Source organism: Rhinolophus hipposideros (genome assembly GCF_964194185.1).
Source record: "Rhinolophus hipposideros genome assembly, chromosome: 16".
Classification (NCBI taxonomy): Eukaryota; Metazoa; Chordata; class Mammalia; order Chiroptera; family Rhinolophidae; genus Rhinolophus; species Rhinolophus hipposideros.
Genome location: NC_138062.1, coordinates 8,778,751 through 8,803,617, shown reverse-complemented (window position 1 = coordinate 8,803,617; position 24,867 = coordinate 8,778,751). Strand labels below are relative to the sequence as shown.

Genomic DNA, 24,867 nt, shown 5'->3' with positions numbered 1-24,867 from the left:
CTCCATTTCTATATGGTTTTCCTTAAGACTTATCAACTTTTTTGATTCATACAATAACCTTCTGTTCAATCAGTCAACCATTATGAGTGCTCACTATATTCCAAGCACTACTATAGACACAAGTTTGTATCTCACACACTCAATTACCTAGTCTCTCAATTACCTGCCATCTCTCCTCCCAATCTATTTTCTTTACTGTTAATCAGAATAATTATTCTGAAGAGCAAATTAGGTCATTTCATATTTCTGCATAAAATCTCCCAGTGTTTCCCTTTTGCCTCTAGCAGAAGTCTAGGTTCTTTATCATGAAACAAGACTTTCCTGTTTTTGTATCTCTGCATTTTATCTGTTTATATTGTTTGATTTATTTAATTAAAATTTATTTTTTTACATATCATCCCATTAGATGCCAAGACCAAGTCCCAGTGCTGCAGTGAAAGCAAGGGCCACAACCTTGTATTAGTATGCCAGTGCCTACAATAACACCTAGGAAAAGGTATATCCCGACCAAATGACTGATAAACTTAACTGAATTGTGTTAATGTTGTTTTTCCTTGTACTAAAAAAAAATACAATCTCAAGGATAAAAATATGACCCTACAATAAAACTTATGGAAAATCCAGTGCCTTTGTAAAAGATCTAGGAGCAATCACCACACAGAAACAGTAAGTTTCCTAGCAATCAGACTATGGTCTCTAAATTCCATTTTCTGCTGATCCAGTCTCCACTCAAACATAAAGTCTGGAGCACAAACTATAACATAAGCTTGGGAAATCTTGATCCAGAAAGCAATGAAGTTAATAAAGAAAATATTAGCGTAGGCCATGAGGACACAACAGCAAACTTTAGGGGACCCCACCAGTAAAATAAAGTAATCTGACCACTCAAAATAATAACGGAAATTAATTGAACACATCAAGTAAATAAGCTCCATGAGTTCTTAATAGCTTTTTAAACCTTGTTCATATTTTTAAGTTGCTAGAGTGCCAACTCATTATTCTGAAAACTGATAAACTGAATACAAAGAAAGAAACAAGTATTTATCCTTCTTTTTCTATAAAAATTAAATTTTAGGGTAACCAGAGTCAATACAAGAATATTCTTTAAAGAACTGAAGGTAAGAAATACAAAAGGAATGACAAAATGAGAAAATCACTAGAGTAAGTCCTCAACATCATCTACAGGTTTTGTGACTTCAAGCGAAATAACCTCTAAGGAAACCAATGTTACCACAGACTAATAGATACAAACAAGAGTTAAGTCCCTACTGCATCTCCTAAACATTACAGCAAAAAAATGTTGAATGAAATGACATTCTTTGAGGACTTGCTGTATATATTGCAACTCTAATGAAATCAGGGATATAGGGAATATTCCCCTTCCTGTAAGTGACTGCTTTAAACCATTTGGTAAAATGTTGAAGGGAGACTCGACACCAAAGACATGATCCATGAAAGAAATAACTGATAAGCTGGACTTAGTTAAAATGAAAAAGGTTTGCTCTGCAAATGACACTGTCAAGAGGATTTAAAGACACGACACAGCCTGGGAGAATATATTTGCAAAAGACACATCTGATAAAAGTCTGTTATCCAAAATGAACAAAAAAACTCTTAAAAGTGAATAATAAGAAAACAAGCACCTGCAATTAAAAAAATGAGCCAAAGATCTGAACAGATAAAGAAAATAATACAGATGGCAAATGAGCAAATAGAAAGATGCTCCACACATCACACGTCATCAGGGAAATGTAAATCAAAATGAGGTACCACAACACACCTATTAGGATGGCCAAAATCCAGAACACTGACAATACCAAATGCTGGTGAGGATGTGGAGCAATAGGAACTCTCGTTCACTGGTGGGAATGCAGGATGGTACAGCCACGTTGAAAGACACTTTGGCAGTTTCTTTACAAAACTAAACACACTTTTACCATACGGTCTAGTAATTTTCCTCCTTAGTAGTTACTAAACTGAAAACTTGTGTTCACACAAAAACCTAAACATGGATATTTATAATGGCTTAATTCATAACTGCCAAAACTTGAAAGCAACCAAGATGTCCTTCAGTACGTGAGTGGATAAATAAACTGTGGTACTGCATCTAGACAATGGAATATTATGCAGTGCTAAAAAGAAACAAGCTATCAAGCCATGAAAACACACAGAGGAACCTCAAATGCAATTACTAAAGTAAAGAACCCAATCTGAAAAGGTTACATACTGTATGAACCGACTATTAAACATTGTGGAAATGGAAAACTATGGAGACACTAAAAAGATCAGTGATTGCCAGAGGTTGGGGTTGGGAGGGGATGAATAGGCAGAAGAGAGGACTTTCAGGGCAGTGAAACTATGCTGTACGATAGTAACATAGTGGAGACATGTTATTATACGTACACGTATATCCAAACCCATGGGATGCACACCACTAAGAGTGAAACCTATGTAAACTATAGACTTCAGGTGATGCTTAAAGCAGTGAACAAAAAGCTACGTATGATACTATAATGATGGATATATGTCACTGTACACTTGTCCAAACCCATAGAATGTACACCACCAAGAGTTGACCCTAATGTAACAGTTGACCCTATTGGTCAAATGCATTGTTTGGTCCTGATTCAAACAACCAATGTAGAAAAGATATATTTCATACAATCAGGGACAACCAAACATAAACTGGGTAGTAGATAGTATTAAGAAATTAATGCTAATTTTACATAAAATAGTATTATGAAAATTTGTATATAACAGTTTACAATATACAATGAATATTTACAGAAGAAATGATATGTGTTTGAGATTCAATATAAAATATCTTGTTCGAGATGGGGAACAAGGAACAGATGAAAAAAGAACAGCAAACTATTAACAACTGTTGAAATTAGGTGAGACAGGTAAACGGGGGTTCATTAAACAGTTCTTCGTGCTTTTACTTATACCAAACATTTTCCTATTAAAAAGTTAATTTTTATTTCAGTTTTACATTTATTTTATTCCATGTTTAATTCAGTGTGAATTTTACCCATCAGTAAGAGCAGATATATACATTTTATGAAGACTAAGAGATAACAAAAGTACACAATAGGGGGAACAAGCGCTATTGTATACTTTTGTTATCTCAAAAGAAATATTTTAGAAAATTTTTATAGGATACCATACACTGATTTATAACATTTTGACATAAAATTATCAAAAATAGTTGACAATAGTATATAAAGTATTTATATAGGTAAAAATTTTTATTACTAGAAATACAATTATGGAACAAGAATACGGGATTAGTTTTTAATCAACTACAAGCCTGAAATAATATATGAGTATCATCTAGATATTGTAACTTCTTTTTAATCAAAATCATGGGCCATCTCTTGTACATGAATGTTCAAAACTGCATTTTTCATAATAACCAAAACTAGGAAAAAAATCCAAATATTCATCAACTATCCAATAGATAAACAAAATGTGTTATGTCTGTCTATAGAATATTACTTAGCAATAAAAAGGAACAAGGTACTAATATAAGCCACAACATAGATTAACCTCAAAAATTTTACATTAATTGAAAGAAGCCAGACACACGATTCCATTCATATAAAATTTCTAGAAAGTACAAAAACATAGACAGAAAGCAGATTACTAGTTACTTCAGAATGAAGTTGAGTGTTGAGACTGACTGCAAATAATGACAGGGGAACTTTTTAGCATGATGGAACTGTTCTTAAATTGAATTGTGGTGCTGGTGAACAACTATACAAATTTACAGAAATGCATCAAACTATACATTTAACCTAAAATTAACCTGAGTTAATTTTATGGTATGTAAGTTATACCTCAAATAGCTGTAAAACACACAAAAAAACAAAAGACTAGGTCATCTGCTCTTCAAAGAACCTCAATTGTGATTGTTCAGCACACAGTTTCTGCTAAAAGTTTATTAGAGAAGACTGATATTTCAGAGCACTAGGCTAAAGCACTGATTTTCAAAGTTTATTCCCGACCAGCAGCATCAGCATGACCTGGGAACTTGTTAGAAATGCATATTCTTAGGTCCCACCTCAACTTACCAAACCAGAAATACTGGGTACAGAATCCTCTAACTTTTTTTTAACAATCTCTGGGTGAGTCAGATACTTGCTAAACTTTCAGAACCACTGGACTAAGGGGCGTGCTAACTATTATACTACCTAAGATTTTCCAGATTTTACTGCTACCAAAACAAATCATTCCACAGCTGTATACCTGAGCCGAATGAACCTTGTCCATAGTCTTTATTATTTCTATAGACAGGAATTGCCGTTATAAAAACAGAACTTAATATTATTCTGTTGGTGTTCAGTAAAGGCTGATAATAAAAAACGCTACATGAGAACTGGCACTTTATTTCTTTCTTATAAATCAAATGCCACTGAAGTAGACTCCGGCAATCATTTCCTGTAATTGCTAGGTATTAATACTTCTGGCTTTTCAGGTCGCATAGTCTCTGTTGAAACTACTCAACCCTGACACTGTAGCACAGCCATAGACCATATGTAAATAAACGGTGTGGACACGATGATGTGCCTGTTTTGGACCATGGGTCTTAATTTGCCAACGACTGAACCAGAGTGGTTAGACAGTTATGGATCTAAATACTGAATTTACACTTCACTTGCAAAAAGGAAAGAAGGGAGGGAGGGGAGAGAAGGAGGGAGAAAGGGATTTTAATTATATTTCATGTATTTGATAAGGTGGAAGAAAGTATGAACATATCAAAAAGAGATACAGACAATAAATAGAACCCAATAAAACTTCTAGAGAAGAAAAATACAACAGATGAAATGAAAACCACACCAGATGTGTTTAAAAATAAGATTAGACACTGCAGAAAAAAAGATTAATGAACTTGAAAACACAAGAGTAGAAATTACCCAAACCACAGAGAAAAAGAGACCACCCCCCCAAAAAAATGAAGAGAGTGTTAGTGAGCCATGGGACAACTTTACATAGTCTAAGATACATGTAATTGGAGTGTTAAAGACAGAAAGAAAAAAATGTACAGAAAAACAATATGAATTTTTTAAAAATTTAATGTTAATATAACTGCTGAAAATTTTCCAAATTTGATTTAAAATATATAAACACATACATACAAAACTCAAGAAGTCTCAAGCACAAAAACATGAAGAAAATTACACTGAGTCAAACACAATTAAATTGCTTACAATGGAAATAAAGAGGAACTATTAAAAGCAGCAAGAATTTATAGCATTTATTCAATCTGAACAACAAAGAAAACAATTAGAAAAAGATTAACAGCTTCGGGAACCTGTAGGACAACAGCAAAAGGTCTAGGAGAGGAGAAAGAATGCAGAGATAAAAATTTTTTTGAAGAAATAATAGCTAAAAATTTCCCAAGTTTGCCTAAAGGCACAAACCTATAGAGTTAAGAGAACTCCATCAATGATAAACCCAATTAATATCCATACCCAGATGCATCACATTCTCATGCTGAAAACTTAAAATAAATAAAAATTCCTGAAAATAGCTAGAGAAAAAGAACTTATTACATGTAAAGGAGCAATCTGAATAACTACATTTTTATTTTTTTAAGCAGAAACCACGAAGGCCAGAAATAAGTGGCATGAATTTTAAAGTCCTGAAGAAAAAAATGTCACTCCATAATTCCATATCTAGTGAAAACACCCTTTAGAAACAAAGGTGAAATAAAGACCTCCTCAGAGGAAGGAAAAGATAAATCACAGTAGAATTGCTTTAAAAAATTGCTAAGGAATATACTTCAGACTGAAGGAAATAATAGCAGATAGAAACTTGGAATATCACAAATAGAGGACGAACGAGAAAATGGTAAAAATAGTCTTGATATACATACACACACACACACACACACACACACAGGGGGTGCCAAAAAATGTATACACATGACTTGTATTCATCTTTTGTTATTGGTATATATTATTACAATTTTAATACAGTTTTTTCCTTTCTTAAAATGTGTATACATTGTTTTGGCATCTTCTGTGTATGTATGAGTGTGTGTATGTGTATCAATATTAAACTACTTTTAAGTTCTTTAAAACATACAAGGTAGTTAAAAGTAAAATATGAAACACTGTCTGATAGGGTTTTCAATGTATGAAGAACACATGTATGACTATAGCGCACACACACAAAAAAACCTATATAAAACTAAGGTTTCTACATTCCTACTGAAGTAGTAAAATATTGACTTTAAACAAACTGTGAAAAATTAAATATTTTGCAATCCCTAGAGCACCCACTAAAAAAACTATACAAAAAAGGATACATATGGCTAAAAAACTTAAAATACAAAAAACTTACAAATTACCCAAAGGGAACAGAAAAAGGGAAACAGAAACAAAACACAGAGAATAAACAGAAAATGAATAGTAAATGGTGGCTCTAAATCCAAACATATCCATGATTGATTACCTTATGTGTTCACAGTTTAAATATAATAATTAGAAGACAAACTGTCAGACTGAATAAAAAAAAATGACCCAACTATATGTTCTCTATAACAAACTCACTTCAAATAGTATTAAATGGGTAGGTTACCAGTAAAAGGATGGAGAAACACACACTGCATACTATGCAAAGAGTAAATCAAAAGAAAGCTGGAATGGCTATATCAAAATAAGATAAAACTAGATTTCAGAGCAAAGAAAATGACCAGGGATAAAAAAGAACAATACATACTGATAAAGGTAAACTCACTAAAAGGACACAATAAAACTAAGGGTGTAGTACACCTAACAAAAGAGCTTCAAAATAAATGAAGCAAAAACTGACTGAACTTAAAGGAAAATTAGATAAGTCAGCAATAACATTTGGAGACTTCAACAGTTCTCTCTCAGTAATATAATTAGTGGACAAAAAATCGGCAAGGATATAGAACTCATCAACACCACTAATCAACTGTATCTAATAGACATTCATAGAACACCCTACTTCAAAACAGCATAATAAATATTCTTGTTAAGTGTACACGAAACACTCATCAAGAATGTTCTGAGTCATAAAATAAACCTCAACAAATTTAAGTGAATTGAAATCATACACAGCATGTTCTCTAATAGCAATGAAATTAAACTATATATCATTAAGATTGATAACAAAAAAGAAAATTACAATCACTTGAAAATTAAACAAAACATTCTTAAATAATCCATGGATCAAAGAGGAAGTGTCAAGAAAAATGAGAGAATATTTTAAAGGGAAGGAAAATTAAAATACAACATTAAAATTTGTGGAACAGTTGAAATAAAAATAAAATTTGTGAAGCAGTTGAAACAGTGCTTAAGAGGAAAATATTTACGATTAAATGCCTATATTAGAAGAAAAAGTCTCAAATCAGTAATTTAAATTTCCCTCTTAAAAATAAGATATCAGGAAAATATCCAAGCATGAAGAAAATAAACAAAAACTTCTAAATAATTGATGGGTCAAAGACAAACTACAAAAGAAATTAGAAAATATTTGGAATTGAATGAAAATAAAAGCACAACATATTCAAAATTTGAGATGCATATAAAAGATGCATATAAATTTATAGCTGCAAGTGCTTATAATAGAATAAAGTCCTCAAATCAATTATCTAAGCTTCCACCTTATGAAACTAGAGAAGAGATATCCCTAACAGACCCTAGAAACATTAAAGGAACAAAAAGGGAATATTATATTCAACTTACACAAATTGACAAATTCTTTATATACAAACTACAAAAGCTTATTCAAGAAAATGAAGAGTACTTAAATAGCCTTATATCTACTAAGTAAATTAATCTGTTGTTTAAAACATTCCAACAATTCTAGGCCCAGATGGCTTCACTGGCTAATTCTACCAATTCTATAAGGAATCTGGGTGGTAAACACACAATGCAATATATAGATGATGTATTATAGACATGTACACTTGAAACCTGTATGATTTTACTAACCAATATCACCTCAAATTTAATAAAAATAAACAAACAAATAAATAATAATTGTATACAAACTCTTCAAAAATATACTGTGTTTCCCCGAAAATAAGACCTAGCCAGACAATCAGCTCTAATGTGTGTTTTGAAGCAAAAATTTTATTTTACTATAAAGTAAGTAAAATAAGACCAATTCTTATATCAAATAAGTAAAATAAACCAGGTCTTATTACAATATAATGTAAGACTGGGTCTTATATAAGACCGAGTCTTTTATTAATTTTTGCTCCATAAGACGCATTAGAGCGGATGGTCCGGCTAGGTCTTATTTTCAGGGAAACACGTAGAAAAGGAACAAACACCAACTGATTTTATGAGGCCTGCATTCCACTGATACCAAAACTAGACAAAGACAATCCAAAAAAATACAAACCAATATTCCTAATGAATAAGAAGGAGGATCTATCACAACCAAATGAGGTTTATCCCAGAAATCCTACACTAGTTCAACATTTGAAAACAAATCAATGTAATTTACATCATCAGTAAACTAAGACAAACTATGCAATCATTTCAAAAGATTCAGCAGGACCAAAAAAAAAATCAAAATCCATTCATGGTTAAAAACTCTCAGGACAGTAGAAAACAAAGGAAACTTCCTCAACCTAATAAAGGGCATCTGTGGAGAACCTATAATGAATATAATACTGAATGATGAAAAACTGAATGCTTCCCCCCTAAAATCAGGAACAAGGCAAGGATGTCACATCTTATCACTCCCATTCAACATCATGCTGGAAGTCCTAACTAGAGTAGTAAAAAAAAACTTTTAAAAAGAGAGAAAAAAGAAATACAGATAGAAAAGTAAGAGAACTACATCTATTCATAGACAACATAACTGTTTATGTAGAAAATAATCAAAGAATTTATTAAAAAGCAACTAGAACTACTACTACTAAGTTTAACAACGTCACGGGATGTTAGGTTGTATTAGGATTCTCCAAAGTAAAAGAGCTAAGAGGATATAAAAGGAGATTTACTACGAGAAATTGGTCATGAGCTTCTGGAGGATAAGCAGCCGCAAATTCTGCCATCTGTAAACTGAAGACTCAGGAAAGCCAGTGGCCTGAGTCCAAAGGCCTGAAACTAGGGGAGTTGATGATATGAATACCAGTCGGAGGCCAGAGATGTGATGTCCCAGCTCAAACAATGAAGCAGCAAAAAGGGCAAATTCCTCCTTCTTCTACCTTTTTTGTTCTATGAAATACTACTAGTACCTATTAGAATGGCAAAATTAAAAAACAAAACTAAACTAACAATACCAAGTGCTGGTGAGGATACAGAGAAACTGGAACCCTCATACATTGCTGGTAGAACGCAAAATGTCACAGCCACTTCAGAAAACAGTTTCTTAAACATACACTTACATGATCCAGCAATTCCACTACAAAGTATTTACCCATGTGAAATGAAAACTTACATTCACATAGAAACTAGTAAGCAAATATTTATAGTGGCTTTATTCATAATCACCTCAAATTAAAAACAACCTATATGTCCCTCAACTAACAATAAACTAACCACTTACATCCATGTAATGGAATACTACTTACCAGTGAAAGGGACAACACACAAAAATATAGATGAATCTCAAATGCACTATACTAAACGAAAGAAGCCAGACTCAAAGGCTACATTCTATATGATTCCATTTATATAATATTCTGGTAAAGGCAAAACTACAGGGGTCGAAAATAGAAAACAGCTGCCAAAGCTAGCCATGGGATTGACTACAAAGAGGCATGGGGGAATTCTGAGCTTATGAGTAATTTAATTGTGGTATTTACAAGACTGTATGTATCTGTCAAAATTCCCAAACTGTACATACAAAAAGTATGACATTTACTGAATATAAATACTTTACTTAAGAAAAGGAACTAAAAATGATAACTCAATCCTTATAAGGTGGTTAGAATGAAGGGAGGGAAGCAGGTTAGGAGCTATTATAATGAGAAAATGATGGTGGCTTTTGCCAGGTGACAGAAGTAGAGAAGGTGAGAAGTGGGTAGGTTCTCGGTATCTTTTAAAAGGTAATGGATATAATCTGCCAATAAATAAGGTATGGAGGTTGAAAAAGAAAGGGATAAAGGATGAAACTAAGATTTATTTTTTATTTTTATTTTTTTACCACCTGTACAACTAGAAAGCATCTAAAGCTTGGAGAAATGGGGAAGAACTAGCAACTAAGTCTCCAGGAAATAGAAGAACTAAGTAAACAGGAAGACGGAGAGTGACTGATCTAACGAGGTGGTAGGTAAGATAAGGATTGATATGACCCGTCTTTTTTTTTTTTTTTTTGACCCATCTTAAACATAGAAATCTCTGGAGGCACTAGCAAAGCTGGTGTGGGGTGTAAGGGGCAAAGGTCTGTTTGGATCGCATCTAGGATATAAATAGAAAGATAGATATTAAAAACAGTGAAATAAACACCTTCCTTATGCCTTAAATTTTATTCTGTAATAGCAATACCAGTTCTTTTTATTAGTATCATATTTTACAGAATTTCCCAGCCTTTTACCTTTCAATCTTTCTACTTATGACATCCAAACAGTATAGAGCTGAATTTTCTTTAAATCCAATCCGTAATTCTTTCAAACTTAATCTACTCAACATTTCTTATCATAGGAAAAATTGGGTTTTTTTCTTAATGTTTGTTTAATGTTTTTTCTTAATGTTTGCTTAATGTTATTTGTTTCTGTTGGTATTTTTTAAAATTGAACGTTATAATACATAAAGGAAGATTAATAAATGTATACATAAATGGAAAAATTGCATTGATTTAGCAACTAAGTTGAAAATAAGAAATTAGGTCTGGAAAAAAATTCAAACTTTCCAAAAACACAGTATTCAAAAAAACATTTTGGTAAATATCTGAGACTTTTTACTTGAAGAGCTTAGGAAGGCAAAATTTTAGACACACAGAGTTGATAGCCAAATACCCACCAAACAGACCAATACATACATTCCAGAAACAGGCAAACCCATGTACACTGTCCAAATGGGATTACCTCCTTCTGTCAGGAGTAAACCATTATATTACATTTTTGTAGTAACAATTCCTGCTGCTCTTCATGGTTTCTATGTGCTATGCACGTATCCACGAATTGTGTATTTTATACGATGGCATTACATTGAGTAAACTCCTTTGTGTCTGGTTCATTTCATATATCCTTTATTTTTAAGAGTAACCTTTGTCACATGTAGCTTTAGTTCTTTCATTTTCCACTGCTGTATATTTTTCCTTTGTGTGAATATACATCTTACAATATATTCTACTATAAATCAGCATTTTTTAGTTTTAAATTGCTTTTTCTATCTCAAGCAAGAGACAGAAAAACATTTGTGACAGTATCTCTTGAAGTGAAACTTTGGGTTATAATACGGTATGTCATTGTGGTTTTAATTGCAAATCTCAGCAAACTAAAGAGGATAGCATCTTTTTATATTTATTTGGCTTTCCTCTATGTGAAGCTCCACTTCATGTTTTGTTTCCTACTTTTTCTACTGATGTAAACTTTTTTCTTATTGATTTTTCAGGTTTTAGAATTTTATACTAATTCTTTGTTGCTTTTATGCATTGCAAAATTCATCTTTTAATTTGGGGCTTTCATTCTCTATATGATGTGCTGAAGAGCATAAATTATCAAGGTATTCAAATTAAACAAGACAAAAAAATTTGTGATTAGACTGAACATCCTTAGTGGAATATCCTAAGAATTTAAAAAAATGTTTAAAAGCATCAAGTTTGAAAAAGTTTACAGTTTAAAAATATAAAGAACTTTAAAAGTAACTTTTTTAGTGTTCATAGTAATATTATTATTTAATATTATTGTAATTCTATTAATAAAACTATAATATCACAGGATATATACATAATTCTGTTTGTGGTTAGAAACAAAGATTTTTAAAATGGTGATAATCCTGTTTTTATCATTGCTTTTTAATTTAGAATTTAATTTAGTCCTTTAATTGACTATTTGTTTATTTTGAGATAGAGTTCTCACAGGAAAAGGAATGAAAGCTTAATTCTTTCCCTTTAGTAGTTTTCAAAGTTATGAGCTTTCAAAAGAATGAGCTAGTGGTGAATTTTTAAAAATCAGCAAGTCAGTGAAAATGTTTCTTTATTTAGAGAAACATTCCCACAATCTCAAATCCAATGAGACCCATAAAGAACCAACCAACTTTGCCTATTTTTAAGTAAGCATCTAGGTTTGATAGATGACTCCTAGGTCACCTTTGGGAAGATTACCTGCCTATTCACCAAGACTAAGGTGGGATTCAAACTCTGTCCATTTAGTACAAGGCTTGTGTTTTTAAATCTCTAAAATGTTTTAAAGTACACCAAAAGGTAAATAAGAGTTTTAAAATTCTAGTCTTACCAGATATCTAAATGTTTTCCACAAATTAAAAAAAAAAAAACAAGAAATAGCAAACTTTAAAAACAATTTAGAACTGCTTTAATAGTTCTCAGACACTTACACAATAGCTGTTTACGTACCTTGCCTGGACTGCGAAGGTGCTACAGGAACTTCTTGATTTGGCTCAAAAGGAAGTTCAGGTGTTAGGTTTTCAAACTGCTCTTTACTAATGAGATTTAGCTTCTTAAAGTTCTCAACTTCTTGCTGAAGTAGAATGGAGGAATCTAATTACTAAACTGGCTAACAGAGTAACCAACAGACAATAATTGATATCAACCTCAAAAAATGAATTTTTAAAACAGGGATTAATTGCAACAGAAAAAGATATTCTAGTAAAGAATCAAGTATTCTACTTAACAATTAATATTCAGTCTAAAGAGGCATAGAGAACCCTGCCCTATGATTATTTTATAATTAAAATACATTGTAAGAACTTACATTCTAATCATTAATTATTTGCTCAGCATTTACCCACAAGACCACTATGGTATTATAGAGGTTACTAAGTAATCTAATACATGTTCCCTACTCTTAAGGAATTTACAAGTTAGGACAGAAAGAAGGAAATGTACACATAAAATGTACACATAAAAACTAGCATTAGGCAGTGTATGAAAAGTGGTAATATTTGGTAGAAGAACTGAGATCATCACAGAAGAGATGGAACGAAAGCAGCTCTTGAAGAGAATTTAGAGAAAGGGAAAAGCATTCTAAATTAGGTAATGGGAGCAAAGATGAGAAGCTTGAAATGAGCAACCATTTATTAGAAAATAATCCAGTGAATGAGAAAGTCTGTGTAGAACCAGTGGCAAAAAGGCTACTAGACCTTTAATATCACCAAGAGGTTTCACTTTATTTTCTAGTAATGGGAAACGTGATGAAAGATAAATCTAAGTGGCCCTGGAGGTTCAATTCCAAACCCTTTTATAAAGTTAGTAGCAAGGAGGCTCAGTAGGTCTGAGTCATTAGCTCCAAGGAAGAATCTCTGCCCGTGGGGCTCCAGAAGCTTCCCCTTTCTAACGACTGTTACACGGTCATTTAAATGTTCCCTGCCGTACATATGTGTAGAGCATTAGAGAGGTGGAGGCCATTCTCTACTGGAAGGCCATTTGGCCATGGATTGTGAAGACCGTCCATCCCTGGCCTAAGCTGTGGGACAAAAAAAAAGAGTGAGAAGACTGCTTGCACTCACTATTTTTTTGGAAGTTTTTCCCAATGAACCCTACATCCCATCTACACCACTCAGTGCTAATAGGTACACCACTCTTTACAGAGTAACATCCAAAGGCTAAAGGTTTAAGCAGGTAAAAAACTATAACAAACGTTAGCGGAACCAAATTAAGAATCATCATTACAATAGTTGTAGTACTTTACTCTTAATAGCTTCCCAAACAACCATTTCCTTCTGTCAAACATGAAGAGTTATTTTTCAGCTCATACCATTAATTAGATCCTGTTAGCCTTTAAATGAGGAGCTGTCTTCTTTTCATGAAAATGCCTTAAATGATTACTTCAGTTCTTACTCGATTACCAAACTTGCTTTCCCAAAAGCCTTCAGTAAGCTCTTCAAGCTAATTCAGTCATTACTCCTCCCTGTCCCTCATCTTGCTACAGAGCAGAGCTTGCTATCAGCAGCTCCCAATTCAATAACATTTATTATGTTTATCACATGCCAAAGATGAGTAACCTTAATGGGAACACAAATAGTATGTTTGTTTTGTTTTCAACTTTTAAAACTAATTCATTTATATAACACACACAAACACTAGGGAAGTGCATTAAATTGTAAGTATACATCTCAATGAGTAGTCAAAATTGAACAGACCTGTGTAACCACCACTCAGATAAAGATATTACTAGCATCCTAGAAGTACACTTCACGTCCCTTCCCCTCACTGCTGTCCCTCTCTCCCTAAATATAAGCAATATGCTGACTTCAATACTATAGATTCACTTTGCATGTTTCTGAAATTTATAAAAATGGAACCATGATGTATGGCTTCTTTGATGCAAAATTGTCTTTGTGAGATTCATCTATAGTTTGTAGCTCTACAGTAGAGGTCAGCAAACTACAGCTCCCAAAGGTCAAGGTCTGTTTTTGTAAAAAGTACTGAAACATCTTCACACACATCTGTTTACACACTGCACATGGCTATTCATTACCGTAACTGCAGAGTTGAGTAGTTGCCACAATGTACTGGACAAAATCTGAAAATATTTATCATGTAGTTATTTACAGAAAACATCTGCCCATCCCTGCTCTACGATGTTCTATTGAATGATCACAATTTTTAAGACTCCATTCTGTTGCTGATGAGCATTCAGGTCCTTTCCAGATTACAGCTATTACAAATGATGTTGCCATAAATATGTTTTTACAAAACATTTCTTTTGGTGAACAGAGACCCACACTTTTACTGAGTATTTACTAGGATGGATCAGATAGTACATTTCAACTTTAGTAGAAAGTGCCAGTTTTTCACAGTTCTATTTACATTCCCATTAGCAGCACATTGAAGTACCTATTGCTCAACAATGTCAATCAACAACACTTGGTATTGTGTTTTTAAAAATGTAGCCATTCTGAAAATACCAACTTGGATGGACTTCAAGGGCATTTGATTTAAAAATATAGATGTATCAAAATATGACTCCCTTTATATAACATTCTGAAAATGACAAAATTATAAAGAACAGATTAGTGGTTATCAGGGGTTAAAAATAGTGGAGGCGAGGCAGGTGGGTGGGAGTCTAATAGCACAAGGAAGATGTTTGTGGTGATAAAACAGTTAATCTTCTTGACAGTGATGGTAGTTACATGAATCTACACACATGATAAAATGACACAGAACTATACACACACATTTGTGGTAAGAACTGTCAATTTCCTGGTTTTAATATGGTTTTAGTTATGTGAGAGAATAACCTTTGGAGGAACTGGGTGAAAGGTACACTGGGCTTCTCTGGACTATTTTTCCAACTTCCTGTGAACCTATCTCAAAATAAAAATTCAGAAATTTTAAATATGCAGCCACTCTGGTAGGTGTATGTGTTATCTCATTGTGGTTTTAATTTGTATCTCTTTGAGTAATAATAATTGAGTACTCAAAGTGAGTACTAATTAGTACTCAAGTTGAATACTAATAATTGAGTACTACTAATATATTTTACTTGGATAGTTTCTTTTGTGAGGTAGTTCAATTCCATTGCTCATTTTTCTACAGTTTTATTTTTTCTCTTACTGATTTGTAGGTAAGATCTTCCATTCTGTACTTGCCTTTTCAATCTCTTACTGTGTCTTTTGGTGAAAGAAGTTCTTTTTAATGTAGTACATTTTATACATCAGTTCCTTCATTGTGTTATTTCCTGTTTACTTCCTGCTTACTAATCTTTCCCCTCCCAAAGATCATGGAGATAGTACCTTATTTTCTACTTTTATTAGTTTGCCTTTCACATTTAGAACTACATCTAGAATTGATTTTTCGTGTACGGTATGAGATAAGGGTCAATGTGCACTTGAAAAGAACGTGCACTCTGCAGATGTTGGATGCAGTATTTCACTTATGTCAAGTTAAGCCAAGTTCCTGAACTGTGCTGTTCACATTTTCCACATCCTTGCTGATTTTCTTATCTGCTTGCTACATCTTGCAACTTTGATTAGAAAGGTATATTGAAATCTTCCACTATGATTATAAATTTGTCTATTTGCACCTGTCAATTTTTGTCTTATTTAGTTTGAGGCTGTTATTAGATACATACAAATTTAAAACTGTAATATTTTCTGGGGCAACTAATAAGCCTTTTATGATTATAAAATGTCCTTTATCCTGAATAATTTTTTGCCTTTTAAAATCCACTTTATTAATAGAGTTACACCAGCTATGTTGTGTTTAGTGTCAATGTATTTTAAAATCTACATACGTATTTACCTTTTTCATTGCTCTTCATTCCTTTCTGTATATTCAAGCTTCTTTCTGGAATCATTTTTCTTCTGCCTAAAAAACTATTTTCTTTAAAGCAGATCTGCTGAAAACAAATTTCTGTTTTCATATGTCTGATAATTATTTCACCTTCATCTTTAAACAGCTTCACTGAGATATAATTTACATACCATAAAATTCACCTATTTTAAGTTTACAATTCAACAATTCATTTACCTTTATTCTTGAACACTAACTCCTCTTCTATACTGTGATTATATCACCCAATTGTCTCCTAGCTTCCACTGTTTCTGATGAGAGGTTAGCTGTGAATCTTACTGTTGATGCTTGTAAAGTAATCTGTCCTTTGCCTTTGGCTTTTGTTATTTCTTTTCAGCAGTTTTACAATGATGGCCTGTTCTGGTTGTCTTTGCATTTATATTCTTTAGAGTTCATAGGACTTCCTGACTTTATCCCTTGCTATCTATCTTTCATTAGTGTTGGTAAAATAGCCACAATCTCTTCAAATAGTACTTTTGCCTTATTCTTTCACTCCTCTCTCTTCTATTAATCCAATCAAATACACCTTAGACCTTTTGACTGTATTTCCTATATTGCTTACACTCTTTTCCGTATTTTTTATCTTTTTTTGCTCCATGTTTCATGCTGGATTTTTCTTTTGACTCATCTAGTAGTTTAGTAATTCTGTATCGAGCTGTACTTATCTACTCTTAAGCCAATCCATTCCACTCAGTATTATATTTTTCATTTCTGGAATTTCCATTTGATGTCTTTTTTAAGTTTCTAGTTCTCTGCTGAAATTCTCCATCTGTTTTCTTTTCTTTTTTTTAACATATTAACAATAGTTAATTAAAGTCTGTTTGATAACTCTATTATCTGGATCTCTATGGGTCTGTCTCCATCTTCTGTTGTTTCCTTTTTTTTTTCCCTATCACATCTTCTTGTATGCCTAATTATTTTTTGAGGGCCAGACATTACTATTGAAAAATTGAGGCCTAAGATGATATTTCCTCCAGAAAGGACTTGTGTTTGCTTCAGTCACATGGCTACAGGCACGAGCATGCTGATCTATCTAATAAGGGATTAAAATGATTAGAAGATGGCCCTTTTGAAAGCAAATCTTTTCTAGTTCACTCTAATTTCTAGGATGTGAACCTTTTCTAAGGTTTACTGGAAATCCTCCTCTAGTTTCTGAACTTCGATTTTTGTCACCCTAGTCCCATAAGCTTTTAAAGAAATCTCTTTTCAGCTTCTCAGTTGCTTCTTCTGGAACTGGCAGATACCTATAAGGGAAACCCAGACCCTAATGCCAATCATACTTCTTCAGAGTTCCTTCTTCCAGATTTTGACCACATGATTCTTTAATGTCTGTTAGCTCTACAGGTTTTTTTTGAACCTACTTTTCTAATTGTTCTCAGCAGGAGGGCTGATATGAATTACCTAGTCTACCACAAGTGGATGTACAACCAAAGTCTAATTTGTTGCTGTTTTTATAAATTTACACCTTGCCTTGCTCAAAAACGGGACCAAAGAGGTTTAATTATCTAGTGGATAAGAAACACTTATAAACAATTATGTTTCAGCCTAAGAGTTAAAAATAAGTATGTATGTAGTTCAAAGGTAGAACAAAAGAGGGACTTTTCTGGGAACAGGTAAAAGCTATCAAATAAGTATTTCCTGGTAGAGTAATACCCAAACTGGATTTTTCAATCTAAACAATGAAAAGGAGTTTTGTAAGTAAACAATGTGAAAAGATATTGCAGGCAAAGGAAACAACACATGCAACTAGGTATTTAAGAGTATGAACTTTAAAACTGAAAGCCGTAATACAATGAAGACAGATACATACATAAAAGCCAAATGAGGAATTCTTGTTTGCCAAGGAATTCAAACTTTATCTTCAGTGGGGTAAAGAAGTATTGAGTAATATTGAGAAATAGGAAAATGGTCAGATGTATATTTAGCAAGTTGAGAGATCTGCATATTTTCCTCAGGATCACTTACTTTGAAAATAATGTAAGTCCGAAACTGTCGGTAGCCATCATTGCCATCACATGGAGAAAGTCTTGACTGAAAACGAAGCTAACACAGATGAAAGCAGACCAAGTATAGGATAAAGAAATTAAAATTATTCAACACATGCAACTTAGATAAAGATTTGCCTGAAAGCAAGCACTTATACTTGGACTTCTGGTAGTAAATTCCCTTACTTGCTAGGAAGAAGGAAAGAATAAAGGAAGGAGGACTACTACTCTGACAAGAGGAAAGCTAGAATGAGAATGAACTAGAGCCAAGAACCTAGCATCCAAACCCCATGGAGAGATGATGCAAGCCAGAATTAATGCATGGCAGTAAGAATGCACAGGAAAGGATGAATAGGACCTAGTGAGAAAATGCTTAGAAGTCGATGAGGATTCCTAAGGCATCCAACCAAAATAAAAAATACAAGAGGTTTGGGGTAGATTTCCTTGAATTTTTCTTAATGGAGACAGAATATAATGAGATGCCTGTGGAACACGAGACAGACAGCTGGAAAAATCTAATAGGCTACTGGTTACAGAGTTCTAGAGCCCACAAAGGTACTAGCATACAGTTAATGATTAAAGACCTGGGAATAGATTCTCTCATTTGTGGACAAGACAACAAAGTAGTAAGAGAAGCAGCTCAAGGATTGAACCAGGGAATATCATGCTTCAAAGGCAAACAGAAATTATACACTTACAACATGATTAAAATGAAGAATTTTATGTATCTACATTTTACCATAGTAAAAAAAAGACACACACACACGATGGCAAGCAGACCATCTTGTGTCATGAAGTAAAGTGCTGAACATATAAGGACATATCACTTGTACACACAAGATCATTTCTTAACTGTTACATCGTAAAATTAAAAAGTCTGACTATTAAATCTTTGTGAAGAATGGTGCAACAGAAAGTCACATGGCAATGTTAGTGGCAAATTAAATTGTATGTGTACACACACATGTAGAAATGGAACTGATTTCCTACGATACATAAATGACCAAGTTTAATAATATTAAACTGTTTTAAAAGATGACTGTAACAATTTAAGCAGTGGAATCTGTAAAGCATAGCAACTTGAGTCCTTGACTGAATGCTGAGCTACTTACATGGAGGACAAGACTGCCTGAGACATTTCCAAAAGTGGCTGCTATGGGGTTGAGCTGAATATATTAAAAGTCCAACAGTGTTGGGAGATGGTGAGCATACAGACCCAGAATAAAAGAGACATCACTTGTTAACCACTCATTAACACCCAGATATGCTTTAAAAATCAGGCCATGCTATAGAACAAGGCCCTCACCCTACAATTGAGACCTACTTTAGATTCCCTAGGAGAACGTAACACAAAACCTGATAGGATGTTGAGAGGGACAGAGTTTGAAAGTTAAGTTCTGTCAAGTTAGAAAGACTTTCCACAGATCTGACCAAAGAGTAAAATCAAGCCAACACAATTCCAAATTGGCCAACCAATAGAATAAAAAAGTCAACATTCCTCAGAGGAAGGTGACATAATCTATAATCTCTGCAGTATAATTGCTACAATGTCCAGTACAAAAAAAAATTATACAGAGGGTGCCAAAAAATGTATACACATTTTAAAAAAGGGAAAAAACTGCATTAAAATTATACTGATGGTAATCACTTTGAGCACCTCTTGTAATTGCAGAAGTCAAATGTGACTTGTATTCATCTTTTATTATCGGCATATATTATTACAATTTTAATAGTTTTTTCCTTTCTTAAAATGTGTATACATTTTTTGGCACCCTGTGTGTATATATGTGTGTGTGTGTGTGTGTGTGTGTGTGTGTGTGTGTGTGTGTGTGTGTGTACATACACACACACTTAAGATATTTAGATGTGAAAAGAAACAGAAAAATGTAACCCATAGTCAAGAAAAAAGGCAGTAAATAGAAACTGTCTTCTGGATGTCTCAAATGCTGAATTTTAATACAAGACTTTAAAACAACTGTTATATATTTATGTTTGACAAACTAAATATATATATATACACATATATATATGTGTATATATACATATATACATATATATGTGTGTATATATATATATATATATATATATATATATATATATATGGTCTTCATGAGTGAACAGGTAGGGAACCTCAGCAGTAAAAAGTAATCTACAAAAAACCCCAGAATATTGTAGAACTGAAAAGTTTGCAGTTGGATAAGCTTAAAAGTGGAGTGGAAATTGTAGGCAAAAGTCAGTGAAATTGAAGACAGACCTATAGACATAATCCAATTTATAGAACAGAGAGAAAAAAAAGGTGTAAGAAAACAGAAAAAACCTCAGGGGTCTGTGAAACCACCAAATGGTATAACTGAAATCTAAAAATTTTTAAATGAGTAAGAACAGGAAGAAATAAATGAAATTTTCTCAATTTTGAAGGAAAACATCAAATTATTGTTCCAAGAATTTCAGTTAACTCTGAAATGTAACAATTCAAAGAAAACCAGAGACACAGTACAGTTAAATTGCTGAAAATAAATGATAAATTGGAAAACTTGAAAGGAGCCAGCAGGGAGGAAACAATAAAAATGTTTGACTTCTCTCTGGAAACAGTGAAGACCAGAAGACAATGGAACATCATCTATAAAATGCCAAAATGAAAAACTGCCAATCCAAATTCTGTATCTAGCGAAGATATAATTCAAAAATTAGGGTGAAATAAAGACATTATCTGTAGGGTGCCAGATGAGTACTGGACTTATCAGGGGGATCACTTCATAGATTGTGTGATTGCCTGACCACTGTGCTGTATATCTAATGCTGAAGTAGAATATTGAATGTCAACAGATGTGTACAGCTGTCATTGATTTTCACTACTGTATAGTATCACGTTGTTTATTATACAACCTATCAGTCAACTGCTGATGGACATTTTAGTTATTTACAATTTGTGAATGTAATGAACAATTCTCCTATAATGTTATTATTCCTGACGAACACTTCTAAATTCCTCTAGAGAAAGGACAGTCCAATATAAACATAATAAAAAACACAAGTAATTTAAAATTTTCCAGTAGTTACACTACAAAGGTTAAAAAAGTGAAATTTTAAATATTTTATTTAACCAAATATTTCAATTGCAATAATTATAAAATCATTGAGCTATTTTATATATTTTTTTTCTTACTAACTCTTCAAAACCCAATATTGTACAACAGAGGACATCTCATTTTGGACTAGCCACATTTTGAGGGCTCAATGATGGCTACCATATTTGAAAAATGCAACTCAAGAGCATATTCCTGAGAAGAGATGGTGAGCACAATGTATAGTTTTACATTTTTTTTATTCCCACACGGACTAATGAAGTTCTTGTTCCAATACTCCCACTTTTCTGTCCGATGTTTTAACTTTAGTGGGTTTTATGAAATATTCCATTGAAACTTTAGTTTGTATTTTCTTGATTAATAATGTTGAAAATCTTTTCAAGATTTCAATCATTTTTATTTCTGCTTATGTGAAATGCTTGTTCATGACTTATCACCATGTTTTTTAGTGAATCTTTTATTGATTTATACTTTATACATTAGTTTTACAATACCTATCAAATCATGAATGGAAACCATCTTTTTCTCACTTTGTGGAATATGTATGCATTCTTTTTCATGTTTAATGAAAAATTCTTTGTGATCTTGTCCTTTAAGATGCTTATGTCCACTTAAGAAACCTTTCCCCACTCTAAGGTCATAAAAATCCGTATCCTTTAACAGCTTTATGCTTTTGCTCTTCCCTGGAACAGACCTGAATGACACCACCAGGCAGAGGTCTATAATTTCATTTTTTAACCCCTTTTCCAGCACCACATATTAAAAATCAGATCTTCCCTTTGATCAGTAACCACACCTGTCACTTACCAAGTGTGCATATATATGCACACAAGTGTTTCTGGATTTCTTATTCCATTCCTATGGTCTACCTTATACCTGTTATTGGCTAAAAAAACAAAAAAGAAAGTTGCTATGCCTTTATGAGTGTGATGCGTTTCTTTAGAAATCAGCTGATCAAATTCCTAAAAAGAACCCGTTGAAATTGGAATTTAATTGACTTTTGAATCAACTGGTGAAAATTACCTTATTTACCACATCGGATCTTTCAAACATGAATTTTGGTATGTTTCTCCCTATTTGTCTTCATTAACACCTTTCAATTATTATAATACTTTTTAAAAAGTCTGCCGTGTTCATCCTTTTAAAAATCTACCCTAAGGTAGGCAGAAGAGCCCCCCAAAAATGTCCAGATCCCAATCTTTGTAACGTGATTATGTTAAACATGTGGTATAAAGGACTTTGCAGATGTAAGATTTCTATTAAGTGACCTTAAAATAGGGAACTTACTATGGATTATGCAAAGAACTTTCTCCAACCACAGGCAGAAGAGATGCAGCAGAAGAAAAAGATGCAAAGCAGGGCTCCTTCACCAGTTGTTGACTTGTGACTGACTGCAATTTGACCAAGAATGCAGGTGGCCTAAAGGAGCTGACAGGCTCCAGACAGCCAAGCAGGAAATAAGGAACCTCAGCTCAACCCCGGAGCCACAAAGAACTGAATTCTGCAAACAAACTGAATGAATTTGGAAGTGATTCTTAAAACCTACAAATAAGAGCCCAAGCAGGAACACCTGTATTTCAGTCCTGTACACCTGGAATAGAGAAACCAGCTGGGTTTACCAGGCCTTCTGATGTACAAAATAACAAATTTGTGTTGTTTTAAGTTGCCAAATTTGTGATAATTTCTTATGGCAGCCATAGAAACTACAGAGATTCTTAAGATTGTTTTATATTATTAGAGAATGAAATCTTAAATGTTACTATTCCCAACTACCTACTGTTATGTGGAAATTCTCTGGATTAAAAAATTACCTAGAAAATTTACTAAGCACTTACTAATTCTAATCACTCACCCACAAGATACTTTTGGGTTTTCTATTTACATAATGTTTTCACTTCTGCCTTTCTGGCCCTTATCCTTTTTTATGTTTGCCTTATTGGTCTAAGATAGCCAATACAGTTGATAGATTTGACAGTGACCTTCGTTTTCTTATTCTGATTACAAGAGATTAGCTTCAACGTTTCACCATTCAGAGTGAGATGTTTGTTTTGTATGGGACTTTGCAGAAACCCTTTATTAGGCTGCAGATATTCTTTTATTCCTGTGGCTAAAAATATCTCACATAAGCATGCTGACTTTATCAAATGCATTTCCTGTATTTATTGAAGTGATCACAAACTTTCTTCTATTCATGAGAAGTGATTTTTCTAATGCACAACTTGCATTACTGAAATGAAAACTTGGCTACCTCTTTAAAAAAAAATACTGACCTGGTTGTGAAAAGATCGTTTCAGAATATTTGTACCTAGATTACCTGTAATGTTTGATTCTCATTCATATTCTCAAATTCTCATTCATGTGCTCTTCATGTATCAGTATTAAGGGTATGTTGTTCTCATAAAATTAGTGAAGTATTCCCTCTTTTTTCCCAACTAATTCAACAAATTATTGAGTCCTATTAACTCTATTCACTGAAAATATCCAATATTCCAATTTTAGAAGAATTTGCTAATAAAGCCAAGTTATCTTCAAGTTTAAAGATTAAAAAAAAAAATGGTTTCAGGCAACTTTCTTTTCCAGTCAGTTTTTCTAAGTCATATTTTTCGAGAAAAATGTCCTATCTAAATGTCCAAGTTATTGGCCTAAAATACCTTTTAAATTTTCTTCACAATCAGTAATTACATCCCATTTTTATGTAATTACCTTTCATGTCTTTTGAGAATATACATGCCAACAGGCATAGCCATGTGATTTGCTTTATCCAATGGAGCGTGAGCAAATGTACACAAAGAACAGCTAAGCAGCACCTCTAACTACAACTGTAAACACGTTAGCAGTCTCTTGTTTGTCCCCTTTCTGTGAATGAACCATTGCTGTATACCGGGACTACTCTTTCAGCATGATTCCCCAAATGAAAAGACACTTAGAACAGAAACAGAAACAGAAACACACACACACACACACTGCTCAACAGCCAACCCAGGGCCACTGTCAAGCAACGTGAAACATTTTTACTTTAAGCCTTTAAGATTTGGGGGGAACTTTTTATACAGCAAAGGTAATATTAGGGGTTGGCTTATTAATTTCAAACATTTTTCCTAATATATTTGCATTTAAGCCTATCTCTTCAAGTGCACCTCTTAAATTCAATTATCATTCCACTTAGATTTTCTAATTTCCACTATGGCTTCTTGACGAATTATTTAAAATACATCTTTGTTTCAAAACATACAAGGTTTTATTACTTTGCTTTTTAACTTTTATTATTAAACACTAACTTAATTCCACTAATAATTTGTTTTATGTAATATCAGTACAATGAAATTTGCTTTATAAACCACTGTTGGTCAAAGTACCAACAGGCTCAAAAAGAATGTGTACTATGCAGC

The 24,867-nt window shown here is 33.1% G+C and overlaps 1 protein-coding gene across 2 annotated transcripts in view; it reads right to left on the bottom strand.

The window, feature by feature from the left end:
• LARP1B (La ribonucleoprotein 1B) overlaps window positions 1-24,867 on the bottom strand; it is a 93,527-nt gene that overhangs the window by 16,740 nt on the left and 51,920 nt on the right. The window contains exon 12 of one of the 2 annotated variants that reach the window (XM_081077178.1): window positions 12,508-12,631. The exons of the other annotated variant lie outside the window; for it this stretch is intronic. Coding sequence (XP_080933304.1) covers window positions 12,508-12,631 — 124 coding nt within the window. The remainder of the gene's footprint in view (window positions 1-12,507; window positions 12,632-24,867) is intronic. 2 annotated transcript variants of the gene reach the window in all.